Here is a 23,852-nt window from a genome sequence, read left to right on the forward strand (position 1 = left end):
TGTAGCTCAAAAGCTTGTCTCTCTCACCAACAGAAATTAGTCCAATACAAGATAAGATCTCACCCACCTTGTCTCTCTAACTATTTAAAGAAATTTGGGGATTTATGTGCCCCTAACATTGCTTAGGGATATAATTAGCCGGGGAGCAAAAATACGTTTTTTACATGCACAGGAACCTCAAAGTTGGGGATTACTGTTAGTGAGAGGGAGGCCTATGACCTTTGTTGAGGGAGTCTTAAAAGAAATAGATATGGTCCCTCGCATCCTGTAGGAAGAACTGCAGAAAGGGGTTGGGAAGGAATTAAAAAGTTAATTGACTTGATTCATTACTGTGAGTAGGATGGCCTAACACTAATCATAATGTACAGTAGTGAATCAGGCTCAGGAAGTATCTGGAGAGAGTAAAGTAAATCTGCATAAGGAGAAGGTTTGCAAGTAATCTATACTTGTTTTACAATTACCGGTTTAAATGAAAGTAAAGCCAATGTGAGTCAGAAAATATGGACTGTTCTTGTAAGGGAAAAGCTTTCACACCAAGTATGTACACAAAAGGAGGGCCAAAAGGAGGATAGGTATTTAGAAATCTGGTCACCCTTTCTACCATACTCGCAAGAGGAGGAATCCCCAGCAGGCAAGCCAAACTTTTTAGCCAGTTCTTTGAATATTAATCTGATCCTGAATAAGTCCCATACAATGCAGTATGTTAACATTTCATTTTAAGTTTATTTTAATAAATAGTTAAAATAAATGAGAAAGTAAAATAAAACAATAAAAAGTTTGTTGTTTTATTTTAAAAAGGAGGGAGAGGAGGTTTCAAAAACAGCCCATTGTCTATTTGTTTCCAGCAAGAACTGTTAAGTAAGGAAGAGTTTATCTATTTGAAAAGAATGAGACAATAATTTGTGTATTTATTTAATGTAAATGTTGCAGGGACAACTGAAATCTTCAGGAGAGATCCAGCTCCCACACCGCTTCAGGGGACAAACAGCTGCTTCAGCTCTTATCGCAGCATTCTTCAGACATTTTAAAGGAAAAGCACTGTGGTTACAAGAGCCCCAGACTCAGACAGGATTCCAGCTTATGATGAGAGTTTGTATAGTATTAATAAAGTTGTTAGCTCCCTGTTACAAGCCAGAGCATTAGACCTCAACCCAGGATGCCGGAATATTAAAACATAATGCAAAATTGGTACTCTAATTAAAAAATGAAAACCAAACTTAGAATATAAACAATGTATTTTGAGCAAACATCATGTACAATAGTGGTTGAATAATCTTGTTAAAAACTGCTGAAATAGAATCCTTTAGCAAAATAACAGCCTAGAATCTACAAAAATATATTCGTGACACTGAGTGGCATTTGGCATGATTTCAAGTTTGGAAATAGCTCCAGATTTCACTGAGTTTACCTTACAGCTTCAAGGATATCTATGCATAAAACTGTAATCCATCAGTTTCAATCACAAATGATTTAAAAATAAATAAATAAGTAAATATATTGAGATGATGCAAAATGAGCCCAGGGAATTCATCCTAGTTATACAAGATAAAAAGATTCAGGTAAACAGAGCCAAGCTATCAAATTTTCAAAAGGTAAACAGAGCTAAAAAACCAGCCCTCACCACTTGATATGATTAAGCATCGCAGGATATTAGCTTAGCCCTACAAACACACTGATTGAGGTCACAAAATCAGAAGCTTAAAAGTAAGTGGCAAAACTGCTAAGAAAAAATTACTTACTGTTTCTGATCCTAAAATTTGGAGAGCTGAATTTTGAGTTTTCAAATGTGGTTATTTAGAGCATGATCCAATGCTCCAAAATCAATGGAAGTACGCTTGTTGACTTAATGGGCATGGGATCAAGCCCTTAAGCAGGGTATCTATAGTACACATCTATATGCCAAGTAGGGATGTAAATACTTATTTTACATACCAAAGGACCAAATATGAGCATACAGTTGTGGAATTTGGCCATCCTATTAAAGTTCCCATGTTTGTCAACTATGTAAACCATACAGGTGTATTGGAAAAGTTTTAAACAAGATGCTCTATTTGAAAAGTTGTGTGTCCTTCTTTTACATGCTAAGGACTCTGTATTTCCTCCTGCAGAAGTTAATGATATCACCAGCACTGAATGTACTCCGCATGTTAGTAAGGCAGTCAGCTTCTGCTTGGGAAACGCAATCCTAGTGAGCTCTTGGCAATTGAAAAAGGAGAAAATTATTTTTGAAAGTGTTATTTACTGAGTAGTAGCATTTGGATCTACACATGTATTCTTTTGAGAAAGACAGTATGGAGATATCCCAGAAGAATATGCACCTGGCATTTAATGCTTAAGTATTGTATAAAAGCACCACGCTTCAGAATTAGAGATGGGACTGAGCTAGAAAGTTTGTACTCAGATCCTGATCCAGACTTTCCCAAATTCAGGGTGTGCAGTTCTGGGGTTTTGCTTCAAATCCATCTCTATTCAGATTCAAACATTCTTTGAACAGAGAGTCAATGTGGAGAGCTACCTGCAGATTGAGAGAATAGCTAAAATACACTATAATCATTCTTTCCACCCAAAAAAGCATACTCAGAGTTCAAAGAGCTTGTAGGATATTTGTGAATAAATCTAAAATTGGGTATAGCTGAATGAAAGCTGGCTCCACTAATGTTAATATGAGTTTTGCCATTGACTTCAGTGGAGTCAGAATTTAAACCCTTGTGTTTGGTTGATCAACACGCAAATTAAACTAGAAAAAAAAAGGGGTGGGGGGAGCAGATTACCGTTGTCCTAATTTTATTTTAATTAGAGTTTTCAAAGTATTTATATGGGATGGACTTTTCTAAGTATTTATATGTATTCATTATTTACTTTATTATTCTACATTAAAGATAGTTGTTTTTATTCTCTCATGTGGGAAATGTTAAGAAAGAGGTAGAATGTTTTCCAAGAAAGATTTTTATTTCACCCTTTGAATGAACTCTTTGGTACCTTTTTCTGGAGGAAAAAAAAATGAAGCTGTCCTTTTTGATGACCTGCTCATAAATCCTTAGGAAATTTCACTTTTCAATCAAACCATAAAGCGGAAGAACATTTACTCCCTGCCAACATGTGGTAACCTGTGTCCTTGAAAAATTGATCCTTCAGGGAGAAATTATACTGAGGTAGGAGGCCATTAAGTCTCAGAACACATCAGTGAATAAGTGTTTTTAATGGCTGATCAAAAATAATTTTCCTACTATTTCCCCACTGCAGGAAGCTACCCTCAACAATGATCTATATGCTGTAATGGCAATAATGTAAAACCCTAACAGTTTCAGATGCCCATCTGAATAGATCGTTGTTGGCTGGTGCTCATCTACATGCACTGTTGGGTATTCTGAAAACACAGAATATTCTTTAAGAACTAGTTAATATTTTCGTGTTTAAAACATGAAGGACAGAAATAACCTAATTCAATAAAATAATTGACATTCACTATCTTCCCTTTACTTTTCTTTGAATTCTAAGGAAGAAATTTTCAGCAAATTCATTGATCATCTTTAAAAGAGTTGAATTATCTACGCCAAATGATTAACCAGTTTTTCCATGTCAAATCTCCCCACTTGCTTTGCAGGGTTGGAATTGGCTCCGTTTCCTTATACATACAGGGCGACAAGAGCATGGAACATCTTCTACAGTTGACATGGGCATCCTAGCTGGTTGCTGTTTAAAGCAAGACTTCAGCCATCCTTCTTATTTAATAAATCTGAGATGTTGTTTGTACTGCACTAATACATGTACTTGGTGCAGTATGGCCAACCCCAAGCATTCAAAAATCAGGCCTCAAAGAATCATGAGATTAGCTTAAAAATCATTTTCTTAAAAAAAATGATAAATTTGGTCCTCATGTTACTTGCTTTCTGGTTTCTGAGCTGGGTCACATTATCAAGTTTTTCTTCACAGCCACGAGGGCTAGAAAATTACTTCCTTTTTAATGAAAATTGAGATTTTCATCTAAACACATGACTCCAGCAGCTGGAGCTTTCAGAGAAACATCACATACCACAAGATTCACGGTAAAATTGCAAGAGTTGGCAACACTATGACAAACCTCGCCTTATTTTTACTGGTATGGTTTTGAATACAAAATGTTTAAATGTGGAGGAGAAAATGTTTCAGCTCATCCGGGAGCAGAAGTCCAGTTATTTTATGATGTTGTTTGTGTCCGAAGCACTTCCTAATGCACAGGCGGCACAACTGCATCAAGGACAGGGGCCCTGGAGAAAGATGCCACAAGACAAGTTATAACGTGATTTTATTGTCCCAAGATCAGTTGTCACAGAACTGAAGCTGCAGATATGTAACAAGGCCAACTTTTGTGTAGTACAGGCTAGACCAGCTTTGGAAGGGCAACATTCCCAAGCTCTCAACTCCTGCAGGCTTCTAAAAGCTCAACACACAGGAAATTCTTTACCAAATCATTTGAGTCACAAGGTGTTTCGAGCAGGTAGTTAAGTTTTTTAAGGGAGATCAGAGGTGGTGTTAGCCTACTGGGGGCCCTACGCTGGCATATTGGGGGAGGGGGTGTCCCCACACACACAACACATACTAAAAAAGCAAAGAGAGGCCCCCGTGAGCTGCTCAGGACTCCCAAGCAATTGTTTAGTCTGCTTATGCCTAGCGCCAGCTCTGAGAAAGTTTATCATTTATAAATAGATTTTGTAGCTGAATACTGAAAACAGCACACAGGGACCGATTCCCCATTGCTATGCTCCTGGTGCAGTCATTTATTCTAGTGCAAAAACGGGTGCTAAACACTATCAAATGAGAAATCGCCTCTCACTTACTCCAGTAGAAGCAATTTATCCCCATGCTGCCCAGGTGTAAATGACCATACAAGAGGCAAAGCAGTAGTAAGTCGAGCCCACAACGTAAATATGTTGTCTTGGAACCAAACACAGTCATTCTTAATCCTTACACAGGAATGATTAGTAGCTGTATTATTTTCCTACAAGCTATAAGACAAATGTTAAATACTTTATGTTGCTTGAAAATAAGAGATGATTAATGCTTCCTTCAAAATCCTTTCCCTTGAGTGAGATTCAAGTTTGCGGCCCACTGGTTTCTGCAGAAGTATTCATAACAGTATAACAGTGATAAACACATAGCAAGAGACGCAATATATAATCCCTTATTTAAACCTTCAAGATTAAATAGTCCCATGCTGATAATGCAAGCCCTAGTAAAGAATCTATGTCTTTTATTTAAATGTAATAGCATAACATGCTTAATGGAGGGCTTATCCTTCTTGTTAAGAGGTAGTTACTATGATGTATTTAAATACAAAACAGTTGGATCATATAACATGTCATTTGTATGGCTATCTCATCATACACAGCAGTTACAACAACAGAACAGTTACTGTCAGAGTAGATAAGGAGAGCAGACAAGCAGGACGCACTAATGGGGGAAGGCAGGATTGGGTTGGGTTTAAGCAGTGTAAGAGGAGATGAGCTTTATGAGGTATTTTAGAAAGCAAGAGGGAATCAGTGAAATGGGATCAGGGAGGCAGAGACAATGGTACCAGCTAAAAGTAAGTCCCAGTTAAGATTTTCTAAAAGAGGTTAGAAGATAAAGGCATTTGTGGTCACCAGAGAAGCTGTGTTGGCAGTAGCTGTGTGTAAGGGAGTTGAAGGTACTGATGGAAACAGCTGGTACTGCTTTTGGGTAACAGCTTTAAAAAGCAGCTGTTTTCAATGTCCTTCTACACTCCAGCTACCACTTTTTCAGCAGCTTTTCACAGCTGGCTGGGTTCTCTTAAAGATGGTTTTACTGATCAAATGGCTGTATCAAGAGCACTGTCAACATGCAGTATTAATGAGACATGTATTAATGAACCTGGTAAATACACAGGCTTGAGTCTCCTCCACTGCTTTGCATCTTATGCTGCCATTTACCCCTGTGCACAGAGAATGCAAGACTGTTCCAAGTCAGAACAGCAGCATTTTATACCCACATTACACAAGTTTAAAAGACTGTGTATGGTACAAGGAAATGGCGAATCCAGACCAGAATCACTTCATGCTTCAGGGTCTGTCCCCGCTGAAGCTGGCAGAACTGCAGTTAGACAGACAAGGTGGGTGAGGCGGTATCTTTTATTGGACCAACTTCTGTTAGTGACAGAAACAAGCATTCGAGCCACACAGAGCTCTTCTTCAGATCTGGGAAATGTACTCAAAGCATCACAGCTAAATGCAAGGTGAAACATAGGGTACGTCCAGACTACCCGCCATATCGGCGGGTAGCGATTGATTTATCGGGGATCGATATATCATGTCTCGTCTAGACGCGATATATCGATCCCCTAATGCGCTCCGCGTCAACTCCAGAACTCCACCAGAGTGAGCGGCTGTAGCGGAGTCAACGGGAGAGCCGTGGCCGTCGATCCCGCGCCATGAGGACGGGAGGTAAATCGGAATAAGATACGTCGACTTCAGCTACAGTATTCCTGTAGCTGAAGTTGCGTATCTTACATCAACACCCCTCCCCCCCAGTGTAGACCAGGCCATATAGTAGAACATTGTGCGTTCCATTTTGTCCATTTTATTTTGCTCTGCCATAAGTAAATGTCTCTTTGAGAACTTCTTAAAAGTTTAAAAACACTCCCATAAAAGCAGAAATGTTTCACTGAAAAAGAGAAAAGTTTAAACAAAATTTAAAAAATCAATTTCACACTCCTGAAAAATAACCAAAAAAGGCAAGGCAATTCTTGTATTCAAGGTAGTTCAATGTAGTGCTGGTTTATTTAGCTAGTTCTCCAGAACACACGCACAACTGTCTGTATCGTTCAGATAGAAAACATATGCAGTGAAACATTAGATTGAGGCAACAACATTCTATAACTGTTCATATGGGTGACTGTGGGCTGGTACTTTGGCCAATAGTCTACTGAAGCAAAAATCCCTATATGCTGCCATTTCCCGCATATTTGTAGGTAGAGCCTTCCAAGCATTTACCAGATGGAGGAAAAGAAAACAGAATGGAAACTAATTCTGATTAGCAAGTGAGTCTACTGGAATAATGGAGGCTGCACAGGATTGCGGAAAATACTATAGCTTACCTGCCGCCTGTACCAGAGATCACCATATTCATAGAATGAATCTGAATAAAACCAAAAGGAAGTAACACTACAGGAAGGGAACTTGAAGGTTAAACAAAAGGCTGTGTATTTTCACATCTGTTTTCAATTGCTTCAGAGCAGACAATTTAGAAACCAGCTGCTAGCAAACCTGGAACTTACTCAGAAAAAGGAATTTTGAAGAACATTTGGGAAACACTACTCAGTAGCAAAACGGTCTCCAGAATTTTATAAGTACAGGCTTCAATGACTGTAAAAGCAGAAATTCCCTTAGAACCATTAATTATTTTCCAGCCCTCTCAATATTCCCTTCCAATGTTACATATGGTTCTGTGGCTATTCCCTGGGCATGCATGACATATTCTTTTACCTCAGATAAACACATGTGATGCGAGTCAGAGGTTTAAAAGAAAGAGAATTTGAGTTCTATAACATACAGCTGTGTGTTGGCAGAATGTGTTGAAAGACCAAATATCTGTGCCATGCAGCACCATGTGGTTGTTTTCATAATATTATTGACTACACACACAGGGCCTGATTTCGCACTGTGTTATTCCAGTTTTACACTGGTGGAACTCCACTGATCTCAATAGAGTCACATTGGCATAAAACTGGAGTAATATAGTGGTGGATCATACCAGCAGTATCTTGTTTAACATAATGATACTAACTGCTGTTTACTGCCTCCATAGGAAGTTCTAAATGAATACATTATAGGAATGTAACTCTGTTGACCAGAGGCATTGTTCACATTTACCTGGCAAACACACAGGATTTCCCCCCAGAATTCATGAATATAATATACCCAATAAAACAAAATGGATTTGAAACCATTTTGATTTATAGGTAAATAACAGCTGCTTTTTAAAAAGTTTAAATAAGAATCAAACCTAAAAATTGGAAGAAAGGCTGGATTCTGCAGGACATAATATAGGACCTTAATAAACACATACCATATATACCTATTGTACCACCTCTTGAGATGTATTTTACAACCTTTTGCAAAAAAGCAACACAGAGAAATTAATGTTCAGACACATTTTGCTACTTCTTAAGGTTTTGGCCCAAAAATATAAAGCAAAAGGCAAGGAATTAGATCACGGTTACTGTCCATTTACCGTTTTTATACTACATGAATTTAAAGCTTCCTAGCTGTACTTTAACACAGATTTTTCCTGGCATTTGCTGGACTTGTACCACAAAAATTACATTATTTAAACTCAGTGGGTACATTTCTGCTCTCTGATAATCGGGCTCAACTCTCACTGGGTGATTTGAGGTTACTTTCTATCCTTTTCAAATTTGTTAACATGCTCCAAGGAGAATCACTAGCTTAACACAACCCAGAAATGATCCAGAACCCACTAAAGTCAATGAAAAGTTTCCAGTTGACTTCAGTGGATTTAGGGCCAGTCCCAAGAAGAACATTGATAGTCAGAAAGAGGAAAGTTCCCAGTTGATTTGTAAGTGTTCTTCTGCTTAATACATCTCCTAAGCTCATTTCTGTGACCCATTACAAGCTTCAAGTCTGTTCACTGATACCCTGGACTCTCACTGAAAACTCTGGGGGGCCACGGGTGCATGGGATACAAATAATACTCTATAGCATTTGTAGTGACGGGAAATTCCTTTTTGCTGAGACTGGAATCTCCATAAAGTCTTTTAATAAAATAATAATAATAATATTTCATAAATTAATACTCTGATGCTAACGGACACTGTGTCCAAATATCTGAGGGCAGAACTGAGCCCAGTTATTTTCAGTTTTGCTCCATGATACAGAACATGAAGTGCAGCATAGTAAATAATGTGCCCTTTTTTCAGTCACCTACGGGTTATGATTTTGAATAAAACAAATATTAAAGGACACCTTCTTTCTGCACAAATATTTGTGTTAAAGTGCTGCTTGGTGGAACCAGCTCCACTGGCCTTTTGCCTTCTGCATTCTTAGCTCTCACGTCTGCTCCAAAGTCAATCAGCAAGTGCACCAGGTCAGCATTGGAATTCCTGGCAGCCACATGGAGAGGAGAGTCCAGATCTTTGCCACCATTTGCACTTGCTCCTGAAAATAAGGTAGGACCAAGAATATGATCACATTAGTAAAAAAAGTCATAGCTGGACCATCCCATTTCCTTTGCTATTTCCTAGGTCTCTGACCAAACTGCATCAATAGTTAGGGGCTAGATTATGGCTTTAAACCATTGCCTGTGTTGGCATAGGATGCGGGGTGTGTGTGCCTGGAATCAATGTAAGCTCCTTGAGACACTCTGCCTACGGTTGTGCCTCTGTTCTGGGGGATCACACACAGCAGTGGTACCTGCTGTACCCTCTAGCAGGCCACAGACGAGTCTGCTGGATGCTGTGGAGTAGGGAAAGGACATAGCTCCACTCTCAAACCCCACATTCCCTTTCCCACCACCTGTGGAGTTGCTAGTGCTGCGGGAGGTTCTCCAGTCTTCCAGTGCTCACATGATGTGATTGCACACGCCAAGGCCCCAGTTCAGTAGGGTACTTAGGCACATGCCTAACTTTACACATATGGAAGCCCCATTGACCTGAACGAGACCACTCGTGCTACAAGTGAGGCACATACTTAAGCATCTGCTGAATGGAGGACCATGTTTGTGTCTGACCCTTGCGCTGGTGTACAAAAGATCCAAGAATGCAGGGCTTGGTGCAGTCTGGCCCCCTGCTGGAGGCACATGTAGTTTCAATGAGAGTTGTGTGACTATATCCCTTCTAGTCAACTTAAAATTCCACTACAATACCCAGAGCTACCTACACGATTCAAATGTTTCAGAATTCCAGCGTGTGAGTACCCCTCAGCCTGGGATGAGGACAGGGTATAAAGAGATGTTACAGAAAATAAAAGAACATCATTTTACTTTTTTTTTTTTTTACCTGATTCAAGTAACTTCTTGGCACAGGCTACCTGCTCATTCTCACAAGCCACATAAAGCGGAGTACCCAGATGTTTGATGTTGAGGTCTATATTTACTCCATTGGATGTGAGGGATTCGACACATTCAATATGTCCTTTGAAAGGATAAAGGAAGGTCAAATAATAAAAATAAGGGGTTTCTGAAGGCGCCTCATTTTGTGGCCCAGATAACTCTCCCCCTGTCCCCTCCCCAGTGTAACTCAGTAAAGCTCCATTGATTTGGCAAGAGATTTTAGATTTCCATTTTTTCCTCTCCCCAGTATTTTCATACATTCAAAATGTCTTTGTCTATCCATCCCATAATGAATCATTTTGATGGGATGGAGGAGAAAAGCAGCAGGTGGCACAGCTCACAGACAACAATAGTCTCAAAGGTGCTCATCCAGTCATCTCTGCCATTTTTTATTTCCTGTCTGTAATGGCCCTTTCTCCCCCAGTCTCTTTTCAAGAGATGGGAATCCTCATTTTCTCTTTCTCTCTTTAGTCTGGTCAAGGGAACAGTAGCCATAAGGAATATTACCATGTAAGGGGGGAGAGTGTACATTACACATGACCAAATTATGCCATGACATCTTCAAAGGAATGCATTTTATTTGTTGGGTAAAGTCTGCACTGAAAAACACAAACAGCCAAGCTAAATCAGAGAAGGTCTTTGCAAGGCAGCCCAGTTACTTCCTAGGTTCTTGTATCTCATTTATTAGCTGAAATATTTTGCTCTTTATGGGGTCTCATTTTAGTATGCCTATTGCTAGCTAATGTGAGATCATTATCCATTCTCAATACTTAATGGAAAGTAGTGGGTGGCATTTGTTCACCATCAAGGTGCAAAAGCAGTCTTCTTGTCCATAAGACTAGAACAGTAGTAGAGATGTGAGTCCTTGCTTCATAAAGTGCTTACTAGGAAATTGAGGTGTCTGTGAAAATTTGTATTGATTTCCAGTGCTTTCAGTAATTCCCTCTTTACAGAATTCTCCTTATGGCGGACAAGTTTGTTAATTTAGGCGGTGAGAAGTTCAAGTTCAACCTGTTAAAACTGTTTTGTCAAGCTGTGGTTGATAGAGGCCACAGCAACACTGTTGGTGGGATACTTTTCCCTCCAATGAACAGTGCCATTTTGGGGGCCAAGGAGAGATAAGTACCAGATAAGGAAACACTTGCACCCTTCCCTTCATCCAAATGACAGTAGTTAAGCTGTGGGAGACCCAAGGGCAACGTTCAGGTTAGAGGAACCCTCACAGCAGTGCAAGTTGGTGTGAGGGCTTGGGAGCCATTTTGTGTGGTGGAGGAAGTTAAGAGAGGTCACCTCACATACCCAGGACCTTAGGAGCTGATTAGGGACTACAGAAGCAGGTGTCACGGATGAAGACAGGATGGTAGAAACTGTGATACCAGCACTGAGAACAAGTATCATGGTTCTAACAATGATATATTTGTATTTTACATTAATTCAATATACCGATTGATCTTTCCTTTTTCTCACCAGCTGCGAGGTGTTGGTAAAAGGAAAAGTAATTCTGACTCTTGACTGAGTAACCTACCTCTCTTAGCAGCTTCATGGATAGGGGAAGCCAGATCACATGGTGCATGTGGGCTGGCTCCATGCTGTAATAATAGATTCAAACAGGCCACGTTGCCACTGACACAGGCATTGAACAAAGGAGTATGCCAATCAATAGTAACTCCATTCACCTGAAGGAAAAACAACAGGCAAGTAGTTTCTTTAGAAACAGTAATGATCTGGGAATATTTTAACTAGGGTTGGGTGAATATTTTCATTAAAAATGTTGTTTTCTATGAAAAATTGAGAGTATTCAGTTAATTTTTTTTTCAAAAAGTGTCTACTTTCTGTTAAAAATATCAACTTTTCATTGGAAAAACACACATTTTCTTTCCAAACCAAAAACTATTTGAGTCAGAAATACCACCACTATTTGAGTCATGGGAGTTGTCTGGGATCATCATGCCCCCATTGTCCTGTATGGGCCAGATTATCCAGAGGGACAACATCTCCCATGATGCACCGTGGCTAGGGGCTTCCATGATGTACCATGGTGGCTTAGCAAGAGGGAAGACTATGGTGCATCATGGGAGATGTAGTCCGATCAGGGAGCCCATCCCATCGAGGAGAACGCTGGCATGAGGCACCTGACCCAGAACTCCCAGGAGGTAGATATGATGGTGACGTTTGTGAACTAACATTTTAGGTTTTCCAACAAAAATATTCAGTTTTCAATTTTTCATTGAAAAATCAATACTTTCTGTTGGGAAAATAAAAAAAATAAATAAAAAAAAAACAGAAATGTCATGAGACTTGTACTCATCACCACTTTGGGCACTTTGCTTGTACACTCTCTCCATTCCTCTCCATTTTATATGTGCTTCCTGCTTTTTTTAGGCACTGATCCTGCATATTTACACCTGTACTGCATTTATGCATGTGATTTGTTCCGCTAATGTCAGTGGGACTAATCACGTGTATAAAGTTAAGCGTGCACATACTTTTTTGCAGGATTATAAACTCTTTGGGCTAGAGACTGTCTCTTCCTATATGTTTGGTAAGTGCCTAGAACATTCTGAGTGCTACAGCCAGCCAAGACTAAACTCAAGGAGCTCAATCTATTTAGCTTAATCAAGACAAGGCTAAGGGTACTTACAGATGATTACCATCTGTAAGTACCTACATGAGGAACAAATATTTGATAATGGGTTCATCAGCCTACTAGAGAAAGGTATAACACAATCCAATGGCTGGAAGTTGAAGCTAGACAATAGACTGGAAATAAAGTGTACATTTTTAACTGTGAGGGTAATTAACAGGGCCCTACCAAATTCACAGTCAATTTCACAGTCATAGGATTTTAAAAATTGTAAATTTCATTATTTCAGCAATTTAAATCTGAAATTTCACAATGTTATAATTGTAGGGGTCCTGACCCAAAAAGGAGTTGTGCGAGGGAGGGGGAGAATCACAAGGTTATTGTGGGGATGCGGGGTTGCGGTACTGCTACTCTTACTTCTATGCTCTGGCTGGTGGCAGCGCTGTCTTCAAAGCTGGGTAGTTAGAGAGCAGCGGCTGCTGGCTGGGAGCCCAGCTCTAAAGGCAGAGCTCCACCAGCAGCAGCACAGAAGTAAGGATGGCATGGTATGGTATTGCCACCCTTACTTCTATGCTGCTGCCTGCAGAGCTGGGCCCTCAGTCAGCAGCTGCCACTCTCCAGCCACTCAGCTCTGAAGGCAGCAGCACAGAGGTAAGGGTGGCAATACCACAGCCCACCTAAAATAACCTTGAGACCTCCCCTGCAACTCTCTTTGGGTCAGAACCCCGAATTTGAGAAACATTGGTCTCCCCCATGAAAGCTGTATTGTACAGGGTAAAAGCACACAAAACATCAGATTTCACGGTGGAAGACCAGATTTCATGGTCCGTAACGTGTTTTTCATGACTGTGAATTTGGTAGGGCCCTAGTAATTGACCATTGGGACAATTTATCCAGGGCTATGGTGGATTCTCCATCACTTGCAATTTTTAAATCAATATTGGATGTTTTTTCTAAAAGATCTGCTCTAGGAATTTGTTCAGAAAAGTTCTGTGGCCTGTGTTACACAGACTAGATTATCACAATGGTCCCTTCTGGCCTGAGAATCTATGAATATATGAAACCAAAATATAAATAATAATAATGGCAGGGGCTGCTTATATCTGCACTTTTTTGTTGCTTTAGTAAAAAGTCTCTTTTATGTAAAAAGTGGCAATATGCTTAGAGTTAAGCTAGGCACAGTGTAGATGCAAAGTATAAACTTTTATATGTAATATTTTATCATAGCATATTATATTCTAAATTAAGTCTCACTGTGCTTTTTGGAATGGCTGTTCAATATATTTTGGTCCAGTCAAAATAATTAAATAAAAAAATCTACAAGACCCAGCATCTTAGTTATACTTACACTCCTCCAAAAGTGTAAGGGGGCCTTAAAATGTAAATGGTACTTACACCCACGTTACACTGCTTTACACCACCAGAGTAGTGTAAATGAGCTTTAGTTTACATTAGAATTTGGTTCAGAAAACTCTAGCAGGATTCATTCTTTTCATACAGCTTACAATATCAGGAGCTTGAAATGGACTTTTTTAAAAATACAACTGGTCTTTTTATTGTTTAACTCATTGTGGTACATTCCTTCACATCACACAATTCCTCCTACATAACACACCGTAGACATCTCAACATGCAATCCTATGGTTTTTTTCTCATCATTCAGTAAACCAATTATTATCCGGCGGGGGAAACTGAGTTTCATAGATCTGCTTCTAAACATCTGTGTTATACTTACTTGAGCCCCATGTTTTAATAGGACACTAGCACAAGCAGGATGGCCCCCTAAGCAGGCTTCATGGAGAGGAGACACGTGATCGGCTGTAATGAGGTTAACACTGCTCCCCTTGTAAAATAACAGAAAATATTATTGGAGGCAATAACAGTAATGCTAACCACGTATATAGTGCTTTACATATTTTAATGTCTTTGAATGATCTTGGCTCCCAGCTGTTTACGTCACCCACTGTGCCCTGTGACCTTTTCCGTCAAGATTTAGAATTGTGACTTCTCAAATAAAAGTGATCTTTTGATTTTTGCAAATATCTTATTTCCAATTTTGTCAAGAAATTCTGGAATTTTATCAAGTTGTTTTCCAGAAACCTCTGTGATTTCAGGAGCAAGTTTTGATGGAAAAGCAAACCTGGCATTACAAATATTTTATTTAGCTCTACCACAAATCCTTCAACTATGACAGTCTCATGAGATCTGCAAGATCAAATACAGGGCATTTCCCCAATAACTGCTCTCCTCCAACCGACGTCTCAACAGGAGAGAAGGATATAACTCAGTTAGGCTTTAATCCTGCAAACACTAACACAGGGGTGGGCAACCTTTCAGAAGTGGTGTGCTGAGTCTTCATTTATTTACTCTGATTTAAGGTTTCACATGCTGGTAATACATTTTAACATTTTTAGAAGGTCTCTTTCTATAAATCTATAATATATAATTAAACTATTGTTGTATGTCAAGCAAATAAAGTTTATAAAATGTTTAAGAAGCTTCATTTAAAATTAAATTAAAATGCAGAGCCCCCTGGACTGGTGGCCAGGACCCGAGCAGTGTGAGTGCCACTGAAAATCAGCTTGCGTGCCACCTTCAGCACCCGTGCCATAGATTGCCTACCCCTGCACTAACACATGTGCTTAACTTGAAGTATATGAGTAGTCCCATGGACTTGCATGGGACTACTTGTGCAAAAGTTAAGCACATGCATAACTGCTTGCAGAATCCAGGCTTTCATTTATCTGGCTTTGCATAGATAATAAGTTGGCTACAATAAAACCATCTATCACAAGTGGAATTCACTGTACTAATCTCAGACACCTTACAATATAAAATACAGCCGGAATTCAACAGCCGGATCAATGAGCAAAGCAAGCAGAATGTTCATCTCCCCAATAAAATGATACCTGATTGATGAGTTTCTTCAGAGCAAGCAAACGCCCATGGATAGAGGCATCATGTAAGGGAGACCAGTCTGAAACGAAATCTGCAGAAAGAGAAGAGAATGGTCAAGAATTTCATGAACTATTTCATTGCCTGACTTTATCTAAACTGGGTGACTTCCGTGAATTTAATAAATCTGCTTCCTTCTAATGCGATTCTTAAGTATGATCTGATTTCCACTTGTTTAATACATTGTTTGCATTGCTGCTGCATTCAACAGTAGTAATGGTTCTGGTCAAGGTGTTTCATTACCTGAGCTGCCAGCCTTAACTCATTTGGAGGGAGTAAGAAGCAAGATACATATTATGAAAATGCAAATTGTCTTTTAAACAAGCACTAAGCAACCCATTGGAGGACAAAAGAGTAATTTACACAGCACAGTCTGTCACTAGCTCTTAATTGTTTATAATACCTTTGGGGTTTTTTCAAGCTCAGCATACTTTACCAATTTTAAAAGGAAGGTATTTTGAAAAGGTTGCAGCTGCTAAATTATTTATTAATAGCCAGATATGGGCTAGAACTAACAGCTGATCATGGTTGATGCCAAAATACCCAGGGGTAATTGTGTTACCCATTGACTTTGCACCTCAAGTTTTGGTGGTCAGAATTCTTGTAATGACAATAGGAATTAAGCATCTGCAGTGTGCTCTGTGTGGTTAGATCAAGGGTAGGCAACCTATGGCACGTGTGCCGAAGGCAGCATGCAAGCTGATTTTCAGTGGCACTCACGCTGCCCGGGTCCTGATCACTGGTCTGGGGGGGCTCTGCATTTTAATTTAATTTTAAATGAAGCTTCTTAAACATTTTAAAAACCTTATTTACTTTACATACAACAATAGTTTAGTTATATGTTATAGACTTATAGAAAGAGACCTTCTGTAAATGTTCAAATGTATTACTGGCACACGAAACCTTAAATTGGTGTGAATAAATGAAGATTCGGCACACCACTTCTGAAAGGTTGCCGACCCCTGGGTTAGATGTTCGGCTACATGTGTGTGTTCTTCGTGTGTGCCGTCCCAGCTCTGCGCAGACAGCTGGCACAGCACACCTCGAGCGAACTGCCCAATGACCACAAGATCCATCAAGGTACAAATGCACGGGGACAAGTTTATTGTTGACAATGCACGGTAATAGCACCTGGCAGACTCTATGGCAGTGGTGGGCAATCTGCGGGCCGTGGGCCGCATGTGGCCTGTCAGGATAATCCGCTGGTGGGCCACCAGACAGTTTGTTTACATTTGCATGGCCGCCCGCAGCTCCCAGTGGAGCATTATGCCATATATTTCATGTTATAGCAGTCTCAGATGATGACCCAGCACATGTTTGTTTTAAGAACACGTTCACTGCAGATGTGACAAAATGCAAAGAAGGTACCAATGTGAGATTTCTAAGGATAAATACAGCACTCGACCCAAGGTTTAAGAATCTGAAGTGCCTTCCAAAATCTGAGAGGGATGAAGTGTGGACCATGCTTTCAGATGTCTTAAAAGAGCAACATCCCGATGCGGAAACTACAGAACCCAAACCACTAAAAAAGAAAATCAACCTTCTGCTGGTGGCATCTGACTCAGATGATGAAAATGAACATGCATCAGTCCACACTGCTTTGGATTGTTATTGAGCAGAACACATCATCAGCATGGACATATGTCCCCTGGAATGGTGTTTGAAGCATGAAGGGACATATGAATCTTTAGCGCATCTGGCACGTAAATATCTTGCGATGCCGGCTACAACAGTGCCATGAAAATGCTTGTTCTCACTTTCAGGTGACATTGTAAACAAGACGTGGGCAGAATTATCTCCTGCAAATTGTAACCAAACTTGTTTGTCTGAGCTGTTGGCTGAACAAGAAGTAGGACTGAGTGGACTTGAAGGTTCTAAAGTTTTATATTGTTTTATTTTTGAATGCAGTTATTTGTTTATACATCAATCTACATTTGTAAGTTCAACTTTCATGATAAAGAGATTGGGCTACAGTACTTGTATTAGGTGAATTGAAATATACTATTTCTTTTGTTTTTTACAGTGAAAATATTTGTAATAAAAATAAATATAAAGTGAGCACAGCACACTCTATATTCTGTTTTGTAATTGCAATCAATATATTTGAAAATGTAGAAAACATCCAAAAATATTTAAATAAATGCTAATCTATTATTGTTTAACAGTGCAATTAATCACGATTCATTTTTTTAATCGCTTGGCAGCCCTAGTTATTACCCATCACCTTGTCCATGTTGGTTCAATCAAAACATCTCTATTACATACTGCCATCCTAACCTTATCTTTTAAAAGGAATCAGTGTGTTTCTGTTATCCTTGGGAATTGTTTTTGTACTATCCTAATATCAGAATGTTTTGGTACCACTTTGTATCAAAATGTGTTTGTGTAAGTACTCTGTGTTTAGTACTTCTTAGAAATGTGTATTTCTGCAATATCAGCCTGGTTCTTGCCAAATTCTGAAAGCAGGTCCTGCCTCATACTAGGCCTCTAATACAAGGGCTTATGTCTCAGGCTCTCTTCCTACTACACTCTGTACCATTAAAGCCACAAAATTAGATACAAAATGTACAGGGGAGACCCAGAGGAAGGATCTGTCTTAGCATGTTGTTTGCTTATTTTTAATGGGAAGGTCAAAGTGCTTTAGATTAGCATTGGTGGGTTTCCTGGGGAAAGTGAGTTTTAAGGAGAGATTTGAAGAGAGTGAACTCTCCCAAAAGGCAAGAACCACCCAATTTCTTATTGATTTGCTCCCCTGGAGCAACACTAAACCACCATAACATCGGCTCACTAAATTCAATCCTGTCTCAGCCACTTTAAAAACAAACAATAACATAAGCCCAGTCTTTCAAAGGGCTCTGCGAATGATAACTGAAGTAAACAGATCCGAAGCAGGTGCAAGTGTTGACCACTCCCCCAGATTCCCTTGCATGATTTCAGACCTACAGCAAAACACTGAAATGCAAACAACTTATAGCAACAGTCCAGGGAACCAGCACACTGCACAGCAGTAGTGGGGGTGAGGAATGAAATTTCATCCAAGGACACGAGGAGATATCCCTACTACTGTGAGAACTTCTCTGAGATCATTCATATCCACATAAGCAAACACATTGTTGGGTTTTAAGGTCCTGTCTGAAAGTCCTGAATACAGTAAAATAGATGGAAGTCAGTTTATCTACCTTTAAAAGATGAAGTCCTAAATCAAGCTAGGATTTGAACTACTGATTCCAGGGAGTCTAGGTATTTAAAAAATGATATTAGACATGTGACAGTCTGCACATGTACTGACATTTGGAGGGTTTTGATGGAAAAAATTTACCCAGAAACTTGTCAGCCTGGATGGCTGTGATAGGATCTGAAAGAGTCTTTTATACTGGGGAAATTGTTATGGTTACAATTTGATACAGGAATTGGAAAATTATTTTTTTTAAAGAGAGAGAAAGATTTATTTGGTATTTGTCAGGCAAAAGAGCAATTGGATATATTTCATAAGACTTGCCAGCCATCCCTGGACTTGGTAGATCCACACAAATATGTGAACGAATACTCACATTTATATCTATGGACAGTTATGTTTAATTTCCCCAGTTGCTGAATCTATTAATTAATTTATTTAAAATTACTTCTCTTAGCATTAGGCACCTGTACAAATACTGAAATAATAGAAAAAGGATCAATATCCTCAACACAAAAGGCTTTGTGGCATGAGCTATCTGACCGCACTATTCAATCGGTATCACATATGTGAAATAGAACATTTAACCTTGAAGAGTCCCCCATAAGTAATCAAATAAGCCACCAAAAATCCTTTACCCTTTTGAGAGAATAACAGAGATCTTCAGCAGGCACAAAAGGACAACAAATCTTAGCTCTGATGGATCAAGAGAGGAAACAAATACGTTTGAGACTTATGGACCTGACACAGAAAATGCCTTGCTAGCAGCCACTACCTTTTAAGCCATGAACTGCTAGTTAGATACCTCCACTGACTTTGGCCGCTGGATTACTCCTCTTTTATTTTTAATGATAACAACTGAAAGATATTAGATCGACACAAGACATAGACAAGTGATGGCAATTTTGGACATATACTAGTGTAATGTCTGATTTATAAAGTTCTGTAGTAGGTAAATCAGGAATGGTAATATTTTAGGGATGGTGGTATCGGGATATCTTAGGTGAATTTGGCTTTTGTTCTGTCTGCAACAATGAGTTATTAAAGGAACAAAAATGAGGCAAATTTTAAGGCATTTCACATTTTCCCAGACTTGAAGCCTCTGGGCAGTTTACCAAATGACAATTCAAAAAGGTAATAGCCGCACACATCTGATAACAATAGTCCAATCTGTGAGGCTTATTATATTATTCAAATAAAGTAAATTGAAAGGAATTTGGAGTGCATAGTGAAGCCTCTGCAACTCTCTTGGGATAACAATTCAACAATACTTGTTCTAAAGGGGTTCTCATCCTGGGACTAAGAGAAAGGATGGAGCAATTCCAATGGAACTCTGATTGTTATCCCAAAGTTAGCTCAAAACAGGTTGAGGCCAGAGTGAAATATCTTCACTGGTACCTGGTACAGCATTTTGGCAGACAAGTCTGAACTAATTGCTGAAGATGGAATGAAGTCCTTACAATAGGGGTTCTTATCACAGACAGACAAACAGGTGGGCCAGTGTATTTTCCCCAGAGGTGAACACTTTTTTATCTCCTGTGTTGTCTCTGAAAAAGGCAGGCTGAAATCAGCTCAGTAGAGGAAAGAAAGACTGGAATGCAGACAAAGATCATGAATTCAAAGAGGCAGAAAGATTCACTCCTCTGTTAAAAAAAAAAAGATTACTCAGATCTGTGGAATCTAGAGGAATCAATGGGCCAAATGGGAGGAATGACAGGCCCTTAATGCACCCTTCTTGGTGGTAGTCAGTGCATGGAGTGCAGACATTTGTGCAGTAAGTTTTTCTGAATAACCCATTTTGTGGTACTTCTAGAGAAAATTATATTCTTTTTTTAATTTGGTAATTTGGTAGCATCTCACTTTTTTCACAAGCAAGTTGGCATTGACTTCACTGAAACTACAGTACTGTACCCCTGCTAAAGATCTGTCCCCATATGGATAGTGCCACAGTGGGACCAAGCCATGCTATATTGATTGATGAAGGGTATTTTGCTATTCATAATTATATGGATTTTGCTTTAAAAGCAACGTATGTAGAATATTGTTTATTAAATCACATTTATCCATGAACAATATATAGTGGTTTTTCAGGCTAGAAAGTGGGATCATCTAAAGAATAAGGGAATAGTCAATTTGTTAGAGTAATGGGGATAACTGTCTCTGCTCATTTGCAGTAGATGTCATGGAAGTGGTTTTTATTTGTTGGGTGTATTGATAACCTAGTCCCACATTTTTCCTATGTGGGGTCAATGATTGTCAGACATGCGGTTCTGAGCAACCACATGAGAAAACCTGAATCAGCAGGTAAGGAACAACTAAAAATTGAAGAGCAGAAATATTACTAGTATCAGCCCAAGTACTGCTGTTTTTCTAGTGAAACATTTTGGGATGAGGATATCACTAATCTAAGGACTTAAACCCCATACTTGTCCTACTCTTCTGGGTCAGTCTTAACCCTATAGTATAGACTCTTCAAGCTCTCTTGGCAACATCACATATTTATTCCTCGTAGGGTTACCACTTGTATTGTATTCAGTCTCTTCCAAAACCTTCAGACTTTCCCATTTTGAAACCAATGCCATCACAAAGTCTGCATGAGCTTCAGCAGAGATACGTTTACAGATCATTTCCAAATTTTGGACTGAGAAACAATTTTTCTGAGTTACACTCTGATCTTTTATTGTTAGCTACACCTTATGTCCCAAACTTATCCGGACAGAAGTATAATGCAAATGCAGGTATTACACACAGATGTGTGAACTACATGGCTATTGTATACATTCACAAGGGATTCAGGTGACAACCTAGTAACCACAAGAGTGAAAGTGCATAGTTATGCCATCACAATCTGGAGCTGTGTGCGTAGTTTAAGTGTTTGACATTTCCCTGTGTTGCATACTAGTGCAGATTTAGCCTGGGGCAGTGGTGCCCAATGTGGGGTTCCCATGGGTTATGCGGGTGTTCATTCCTTGAACCTGGGCCATACTAACTTTCAGTGGGAGCTGGGTATCTCATTTCTTAGGCCTCATTGGAAGTTCCTGTCTAAATATTATTTTGAATCCTTAAATTAGTGCCACTACCCTTTGCTTCATCGTATGATTATTTATCATTTATATTACCAGGCTCCCATTGTGCTAGGCTCTGTACAAACAGATTTTCCTCCTTCATTCCAGATGCTGGAAACCTGCCATCCATTAAGGAAGAATCCATTTCAAACCCAGCCTCATTTGGGATTTTATTGTTATCACTATTCCGCCATACCCACAAAAACCAAAATCAGCCTAGACCTAGACCTTGGTCACTTCTGCGCTGCAGCTGGCCTTGTAGTTCTCCTCCTATTCTAAGTGCACCATTCTTTTTTCCTTTAGTAACAAATGGAAGATTTCCAGAGCTCTCATGAAAGAAAGAGGAATACTGCAATGTTACTGCATGTTATCTTCCTTTTTCCTCCCCCAGCACGCTAGCCATGAACTGAAAGCGTAGGAACACAACTAAGTGAAACACCGCTAACTAAGCTGTATGTGAAAGAGATTTACGGTGTCTTTTGACACTGTATCATCTTGTCAAAAGCTTTGGGCCAGACGGCGAGCCTCTTACTCAGAATGGTGAACAGAATGGGGCAACTGGTGTGAGTAACTACTCATCAGTGACAGAAAGGGGTTCACAGCCTGGCCCTTTGAGAATAATCCACAAATATCTGTAATGCCACTAGCAAAGATTCTTTAGTGTATCTTTAAAAACAAAAGAGGAACTTTTTTCGCTGAGCTAACACTGAGCATTCAGCTGGCAATAATGCAAACCAAACATGCCCACGTTGCAACTTCTTTTTCAGTTATGTCCAGCTCAGATTGTAATGCTTATTTAACTTTACACAGATTCCTAATATTTGTGAAGTGCTTAAAAATTAAGTTTGGTTTTTACTGTCGGAAAACACTGAGAGTGCATAATAACTACCATTTAAAATGCAAGAACATGTACATGGATGTCTGCCTACGAACTGCATGTAAACAAGCTTTCAGGGAGAATACGCTTATGGAGCTCTGCATATATACCATCCATGGCCCTTCCATCACCACCAGAAGACTATCTGGAAGATTGTTTGGATAGACACAGTTATACTACTTACCACTCATCAGTGGGTTTGATAGAGAAGTTGCATGTGACTGTCCTTCCACTCCCTGGTATTTACTGGCATTTCCCTTTTCTCCCGCACCATCCATTGCACACTGGGCAGTCAAATTTCTGTTATTTCACTTCGCAGTTGGTCTTGAGAGTTCAAATTCCATCCTCCCTGATGAAAATCCTAGTTATGCAAGTAATCTATTAAGCAGACTCTGTGTGTGCAAGTCAAGCAGACTTTGCAGCAGACTGGAACTTGGTGCCGGCAGCAGTTTCCGAGTAACTCGAGTACCTGTGTGCAGATTTAATGAAACACCTCCTCATTCACTTGGTGTGCAGCCAGGGATCTGACAGACCCACACTGTACAAAGCGAGGGATGTGGCTGATGTCATATCCTTTCCAAAGCCGCACCCAATCAGCAAGGCTGCCTTCTGTTTTTATCAGGAAGGAACTTCTTAGTTTGACAAAAAAACAAGACAGAGCCAGCTCAACTAGTTGAGCAAACTCTGCCTTTAGGGAACTGAAAAGGCAACTCAGAGAGATAACTGTGCTCAAAGCTTTGCCTTCAAGAGAGGGATCGAATTAAGTTGTTTTGAGACAACACCCTTTTCCTATATCTACTGTGCCTCCAGGATTCAAAAACTGACATCTAAAAAGCTCATGACTGCATGCAAAAAATGGTGTACTGAATTCCTTTTACACAGCAGCAGTCACCACATACCAAAATAATATTGAAACCACATGTTCACAGAGCTGTGCTTTCCACTGGAAGTACGTTATTGTCTCCATGGCATGAAAAGCACAGCATTATGCAGGCTTATTTCCCTCCGTCCATTTCAATCAACTTCACTGAGTCGTCATAGTTGCACCAATACGATATATAAAATCTGCTTTTTCACCTGAAACAAAACTAATTAACCTACAGGCAAGTAAACAGGGTCAGATTTTCAAACAGG

The 23,852-nt window shown here is 39.6% G+C and overlaps 1 protein-coding gene across 3 annotated transcripts; it reads right to left on the minus strand.

The window, feature by feature from the left end:
- Nucleotides 1-1,217: 1,217 nt before the first annotated feature.
- ASB9 (ankyrin repeat and SOCS box containing 9) lies at nucleotides 1,218-23,251 on the minus strand. 3 transcript variants are annotated; one of them, XM_039506735.1, is made up of 8 exons: nucleotides 22,903-23,251; nucleotides 15,556-15,635; nucleotides 14,382-14,489; nucleotides 11,588-11,738; nucleotides 10,010-10,144; nucleotides 8,979-9,170; nucleotides 4,082-4,247; nucleotides 1,218-2,515 (listed from the first exon to the last, which is right to left on the minus strand). In XM_039506735.1, the coding sequence occupies exons 1-7, from the start codon at nucleotides 22,994-22,996 to the stop codon at nucleotides 4,123-4,125; spliced, it is 885 nt and encodes a 294-aa protein (XP_039362669.1). In that variant the 5' UTR covers nucleotides 22,997-23,251; the 3' UTR covers nucleotides 1,218-2,515; nucleotides 4,082-4,122. The 3 variants fall into 3 exon arrangements, with proteins under 3 accessions (XP_039362669.1, XP_039362677.1, XP_039362659.1); XM_039506743.1 differs by having other exon boundaries at nucleotides 1,218-4,247; nucleotides 9,038-9,170; XM_039506725.1 differs by having other exon boundaries at nucleotides 1,218-4,247.
- Between the last annotated feature and the right edge of the window lie 601 nt (nucleotides 23,252-23,852).

This window comes from Mauremys reevesii, linkage group 1 (genome assembly GCF_016161935.1).
Source record: "Mauremys reevesii isolate NIE-2019 linkage group 1, ASM1616193v1, whole genome shotgun sequence".
In the NCBI taxonomy this organism is placed as follows: domain Eukaryota; kingdom Metazoa; phylum Chordata; order Testudines; family Geoemydidae; genus Mauremys; species Mauremys reevesii.